The following is a 6,919-nucleotide window of genomic DNA, read 5'->3' on the forward strand; positions in this document are numbered from 1 at the left end:
GACAGCTCAGAGCCTGGAGCTGCTTCAGATTCTGTGTCTCCCTCTCTCTGCCCCTCCCCTGCTCATGCTCTGTTTCTCTCCGTCTCTCAAAAATAAATAAAACGATTAAAAAAATTTTTTTAATTAAAAAAATGAGTAAACATTAAAGTAATAGTAAAAAAAAAAATAAAAAAGAATTTCTGGGGTCCTGGCCCAAACATCAGGATGTTTCACAGCCCCCAGGTGAGTCTAGATCTCTAGTGCCCAGAACCACTGCACACACCAAAGCGTCTCAAACTTGAGTGTACACACGAAACTCTCGGGAGTCTCCTTGAAATGTCGGTTCTGATTCCTTGGGGAGGGGGTGGGGCCTGAGATGCTGCATTCCTTCCAAACTCTCAGGGGGAGGCTGCCGCTTTTGGTTCAAGGACCACAGTTTGAGTGGCACGGGGGCTAGTGGCACTTTCTGTTCTGAGCCAGAGGACAGGAGCATGGACGATGCAGCAGTGACCACAACAGCCCCACGTAGCTGGACTCCCCCGGGGGACACACGCCCTGTGTGAATATTGCAGTCACATGGCACAGGGCTGTACGGGGACCCGGGAGCCTTCTCCGCCCCGCCAGCCTCTGAGCTCCCAGAAACGACACCTGCTTCTCTGTTCGCTACCCGCCGAGCCTAGGAGCCTGGCACAGGTGAGACCGCCGTGCATTTCTGTTGGATGAAAGAATTCGGGATGGCAGGCCAGGCGGCTGCACACACGGTGCCTGGGGGCCCGCCTCCTGGGCTTGCGAGCTCAGGCGGGCGCTCTCCTGCTCGGGACCTCGTCCTGGGCGTAATGAGGCCACGCTGCCTGCTCACGGCGTCACTGTGTGGCCGTGCGCGGCTCACGAGAGGGGCTTCTGCTAGTGAGGGCGGAGGGTGGCCGCCGTGACAAACAGGCCCCAAGAAAGAAGGCTTCAAGCAAAACAGCTGTCGCCTCCTCTCGCAAGGAGAGATGGAGGTGAGCGGGCGGCGCAGGTCTTGAGACCCACGATCGTTCCCAGTGACCCGCTCCAGCCCCCCCGCCGCCCCACCCCGGGGCGGTCCTGACTGTGGGTTCTCAGCTGGGTCACAGGGCCATCTACGTCGCCTTAGCCGACAGAGAAAAAGAGGAACCCGTGCCAACACTGTAAGTCCTGGAACCAGAAGTGGTCACATCGCTGCCGGTCACACTCTGTGGGTGGGTTCTTAATTCTCTGGCCACACCTCGCTGCTAAGGAGGCTGGAAAGGGTGGTCCCGATTTGCTGAGCGGCCATGTGCCCGGCCACAACTCCAGAGCTATATAAAAAGGGAATTTTCTGGGGCGCCAGGGTGACTCAGTCAGTTAAGCGTCCGCCTTTGGCTCAGGTTATGATCTCACGCTTCGTGGGTTCGAGCCCTGCATCCAGCTCTGTGCTGACAGCTCAGAGCCTGGAGCTGCTTGGGATTCTGTGTCTCCCTCTCTCTTTCTGCCCCTTCCCCCACTTGAGTTCTGTCTCTCTCTCTCTCTCTCTCTCTCTCTCTCTCTCTCTCTCTCTCAAAAATAAATATACATTTTAAAAAATAATAACAAAATAAAAAGGGGATTTGGGTGGACAAGTGAGAGTCCACAGCACACAGAGCTCAATCAAGATAGATGATAGATAATCCACAGAGAAAAACTATATAAATAGTTTATAAATATAAGATAATGGAATGTATTTAACATGGAGTATCTACAGAATCTGTACGTATGTGAGTGTTGATAGTGATGTCAGTATTTATAGTATAAATAGAATATATTTAATAGAGTGTATATATGGAATCTGTATGTATTGATATTGATGTCAATATCTATAGATATTGAGACTGATATAGAGAGAATATATGAAATCTATATTACATATGTGAGTGTTGATACTGAGTCAATGTCTGTAGTATAAACAGACTGTATTTAATACAGAGAACATATACGGAACGCGTATCTACATACGTAAGTATGTGTACTGACGTCAATATCTGTGCTAACACAGAGTATCTACGGAATCTGTACGGATGTGGTGTCGATGTCAGTATCCCCAGAGCTGGCGGGCGCCTGCTCGCAGGGGTCCGTCCCCGTCCCCGTCCCCGCACTGCCGCCGCCGCTCATCCCGTCCTGTCGCCTCCGCAGGGTGAGTGCTCCCAGAAGTGCTACTCCATCTTCGTCGTGGAGACCGTGTGCGTGGCCTGGTTCTCCCTGGAGTTCTGCCTGCGGTTCGTCCAGGCCCGGAGCAAGTGCCAGTTCTTCCAGGGGCCCCTGAACATCATCGACATCCTGGCCATCTCTCCGTACTACGTGTCCCTGGCGGTGTCCGGCGAGCCCGGGGAGGCCGGCGCGCGGCCCGGCGGCGGCTCCTACCTGGAGAAGGTGGGGCTGGCGCTGCGCGTGCTGCGGGCGCTGCGCGTCCTGTACGTGATGCGCCTGGCGCGCCACTCGCTGGGGCTGCAGACGCTGGGCCTCACCGTGCGCCGCTGCGCGCGCGAGTTCGGCCTGCTGCTGCTCTTCCTCTGCGTGGCCGTCACGCTCTTCTCCCCGCTGGTCTACGTGGCGGAGAACGAGTCCGGGAGGGTCCTGGAGTTCACCAGCATCCCCGCCTCCTACTGGTGGGCCGTCATCTCCATGACGACCGTGGGCTACGGCGACATGGTCCCGCGCAGCGTGCCGGGGCAGATGGTGGCCCTCAGCAGCATCCTGAGCGGGATCCTCATCATGGCCTTCCCCGCCACGTCCATCTTCCACACCTTCTCGCACTCCTACCTGGAGCTCAAGAAGGAGCAGGAGCAGGTGCAGGTGCGCCTCCGCCACCTGCAGAACGCCGCCACGGCCAGCGAGCACGAACTGCTGAGCGACGTCGACGACCGGGTCCCGGAGGGCCCCTCCTTGCCCACTACGTACCTTTAACTCCAGACCATTGCGGGTCGGGACGGGGAGGGGGGGGGGGGGGAAAGGACTGCCACCTATCGCCCTCTGCTGGGCAGGGGCGGGACTGCCACCCATCGCCCTCGGCTGCCCTGGCTAGAGAGCACCATGGTGTAGGCCATCTGGTGGGATGCTTCTAGAGCTCCAGGAGCGCTCCCACAGCTGGATGGGACGCAAGGCCACGGGGATTTGCTTGTGCTGATTAGTGACCCCACTGTCCACCGCAATTCTGGCTGACCTTTTCGACGCTCCTTGCCTTTTCCTCTCTCGCTGTCCATCGCCGAGCACATCCATCCTTTCTGTTCGTGCAGTCGGTCATCCCGCAGTCTCCGTCCTTCCCTGTAGTCCTCCCCACCCCAGGCTGGGTTCCAGATGCCCACAGAACCGAGCCTGCAGACTTCCGTCCCTCCCCTAAGCCCCACTTTGTGGGGGCCTCTGTACCACCAGGAACTGCAGGGTCCAGTCTCTGCAGACCCTGCGGATCAGAACCCCCCCAGTCCTGTCATGGGCTCCAGCAGGGGTGAGTATGTCCCCTTTCTGCTCACCATCGCCAGTGGCGTTTTCCGAATGCCACTGCCTAACCACCCCTCCCCCCGGGCTGGCGCTCTCAGCCAAGAAGGATGTGGGCAACAGTGCCCCTTGCCAGCAAAAGCCCTCCTTGGCCAGCTGGGCTCTGGGTGGACGTTCTCCGAGTATCCAGCTCTTGGCCTTGACAAAGGCTCGCTCCTTGAGAGAACCGTTCCTGCTGCTGTCTCCTCCTGTGTGGCAGAGACCACAGCTTCCTGCCCTCGGCTGAGCCACCACGGGCGCAGAAGTGAGGGCACCTTCAGGATCTGCCCCTCCGCCTCCCCGGGCCGGGCCCTGGCTGCCAAAGGGAGCATTCCTCAGCTTGTACGTAAACGTGCTTGTCTGTTTAGCCATTCATTCACGAACAGACTCGGGCCTTTGCATCCCTGGAGGAAGCAGATGGAGGACCAAGTTGCTCCAGACAAAGGGAGTCCATGCCGAGGCCAGAGTGACACAGGGCTTCACAGAGACACAGGAGGGGGTTCAGTGAGGAGGGACATTCGGGGAGCTGGAAGCTGAAGCTGGAAGGGGCCAGGGACGGGAAGGGGTGGGCTGGGAGGGCTGAGTCGAGGGTCTGGACTCTTTGCTGGAGGAAAGCAGTGATGTGGCCAGACGGCAGGGGTGGATGAAGACGGTCAGGCAGCGTGCAGGGAGAGTGGCGTGCGCGGCTCAGACAAGCCACGAGGGTCCAGCTGCACGTGTCAGTAGTTGCACAAGGAGTGCGGGGAGGCCACACCTGGGAGGAGTGTCAGCACACCTTCCAGAGTGACACAGCCACGTGCCTCACATCGCCGCCCGCTGTGAATCCACTGCAGAGAACACGGCGGGACCCAAATGGGTGCGGCGAGGCCGTGGGGCCTGCGGATCTCCTGTTGACACGTCGGCGTGTCGGGGTCTCAGGACCGGGGACAGCGGACTTCCTCTTCGCTCATTCTGCTGGTACTTAGCACAGGCCCACTGCATGCCGGGCACATGCCTTCCTCCAACCGCAACGCCAGGCATCACATGGCCGCTGGCTCTGGCCAGGGGAGCACCCGCACGAGCCTCAGGCTTCAGGCTGCCCTTACCTCGTGGGCAGCCCTCACTCCCTTTGAATCCTCTGGGCGCCCCCCAAGCCCAGGGCGGGGGAGGGGAGATGTCTGCATCCCTCTAGACCCCAAGAGTCGGCAGGTTGACCCCTGTCCTTCCCATACTCACATTTCACCCAGCAGGCTCTTTGCATAGTGGCACGGTGGCCGGTCACACCCAAGGCCACTTCCCAGGCCCATGCCACTCCGACCTGGGAAGTGACTACGAGAGTCTCATGCCCTGGGCGCTCACGCAGGCCCGGATTTTCACTCCCTCCATGACCTTGGCTCCTTCCCTCTGTCCAGCGTGGACCTTTGGGTACATCTGTAGGCCCTCAGGCTGGAGCTCCAGCAAGGGTGTCAAGCCTGCTTCGTGGGTACAGAGCTCTGCATCCCAAGGGGAAACATTTGCAAATAATGGTTGTAAAAAGAATGTACTAATTTCTAGACACCCTCCCTCCTCCAGTCAGGGGTTCTTCTTGAACTGAGTGGAGAGCTCACCCCCAGAACCAAGGAAGAATCCCCAACAGCCAGCAGAAGGCCTGGGACCCACGTCAGACCCCACACCCGCCTTCCCTCTTCTCCTTGGGGACCTTTTGCCGGGGGAGGGGGGGGGTGCATGCCTGGTGCGTGATCCCTCCCTCCAGCTCTGCCTCCCCATCCTGTGCTGGGTTTCCACCCAGGCACCTCCATTCTCCTCTGGGTCACACACCAGCCATCCGAACCAACGTGTGCCAGGTCTAAAAGCTAGCTAAGCCCCGCACCAACATTACGAAGGTCTCCAGTGTCTTAATACATGCCCGGTGGAAATCCTACCAAATTAGTAGTGGAAAATTGGAATTGATGGCGCACAGGCGGGGCTTAATCAAACGCTCTATTCTCTTCTCCCCAGTAATGGCCCCAGGGACTGGTCTTAAGCAGTTGTCTAGCCGACTTTTCCTTCATGCTGATTGGATGGGACCGGGATGACGCGCGAGTTGCTAGGTGGTCTCTTCATCCCCATTGGCTGAAAGCCGTGCGGAGGGGGGCGGGGACGGGCAAAGGACTTGTTTTTTCCAAGATCAAAGAGCACAAAAGGTGGAAAATTTCCAGCTGAAAGCAATCAGCAAAGGGCCCTTTGGGGCAAGCGATTTCACGTAGTGTCATAGACGAGGCCCCACAGATGACTTCACTATTGTTATTATTTTAGGCGACGTGAAGTTGCCCCACTGCGTTACGCTAGGTGCAGGTGTACAGCGTTGTGATTGGCCAAGTTTGAACCTCAAGCTGCCCTTGAACAAGGGGAGCCCACCCGCTGGGAGAACTTTAAAATGCCGGTTCAACATCTCTCTAACCAGTGTGGAGCCCAAGAAGGGACTTGAGGAAGGACCGGTTAATTCTTCACCGCAGCGCAAGTGGGAGCTCCACCCACTGACTCTTGAGAAGTTGGTCCTCGGACAGCTCAGAATCCCATCTGAGCAGGGAATTTTCATGAGGGGGTCTCCAAGTGCACGACGTTGAAAAAGGGCCAACAGGGGGTGCCTGGGTGGCTCAGTCGGGTAAGCATCAGACCTTGGCTCAGGTCATGGTCTCGTGGTTCATGGATTCGAGCCCCCCCCCCCCCCATCGGGCTCTGTGCTGACAGCTTGGAGCCTGGAGCCTGGAGCCTGCTTCCGATTCTGTGTCTCCCTCTCTCTGGCTTTCCCACTCTCTCTCTGTATCAAAAAAAATACTTAAAAATTTTCTTTTTAAAGGGCCCAACAATTTTATCAGACCTTCAAAGGAATCCATGACCCCTGTAAAAGCATGAAGTTATTAAGTAAATCAACTCTCATATTTTAAGATGAGGGACCAAGGCTCAGAGAGGGAGAGCCGCCTGCCTGAGGCCACACAGCCCGTTTACTTCATTAGATCCTGAGTTCCAGCAAGATACTTTTTCTAGCGTATCATGCTTCAGCTCTTAGCCTCTTGTGAAACAGTGCCCAAGCCCTCACAGAAAACATTCAAGGTCAAGAGTGCAGCAAGAATATAACTTTGCCCTGGCACCCTGAGCAGACTAAGCAGGGTGTCCTTGGGGTGTCTCAGGCACCAGCTGTCACCCTATCTTGGTCATATCACAGTAGACAGGCAGCTGACTTCACTGGGCCTTTCTTTTCTCACTGGTCCCCATGGAGAGGTGGGACCAGACGGTGATTTAAGTCCCTCCCGGCTTGGACGGTGAGTGATTCTGAGACCTGAAGTTCATTGAAACAATCTATGCCACAGAAGGACAAGTTGGAGAAAGCAGAAGAGAGAGAAAAATGAAAATCAGACCATGGTCCTTGACTATCCACAGAACTGCTCCCTTAGGAAATATCATTAAGTAGTTC

At 56.7% G+C, this 6,919-nt stretch overlaps 1 protein-coding gene across 1 annotated transcript in view; it reads left to right on the top strand.

The window, feature by feature from the left end:
* The window catches only part of KCNG4 (potassium voltage-gated channel modifier subfamily G member 4), a 13,488-nt gene extending 10,568 nt beyond the window's left edge, over window positions 1–2,920 (top strand). The window contains exon 4 of the mRNA XM_029925638.1: window positions 2,149–2,920. Coding sequence (XP_029781498.1) covers window positions 2,149–2,919 — 771 coding nt within the window. The 3' untranslated portion in view covers window position 2,920. The remainder of the gene's footprint in view (window positions 1–2,148) is intronic.
* Window positions 2,921–6,919: the final 3,999 nt, after the last annotated feature.

The sequence above is a fragment of the Suricata suricatta genome, chromosome 16 (assembly GCF_006229205.1).
Source record: "Suricata suricatta isolate VVHF042 chromosome 16, meerkat_22Aug2017_6uvM2_HiC, whole genome shotgun sequence".
NCBI lineage: Eukaryota > Metazoa > Chordata > Mammalia > Carnivora > Herpestidae > Suricata > Suricata suricatta.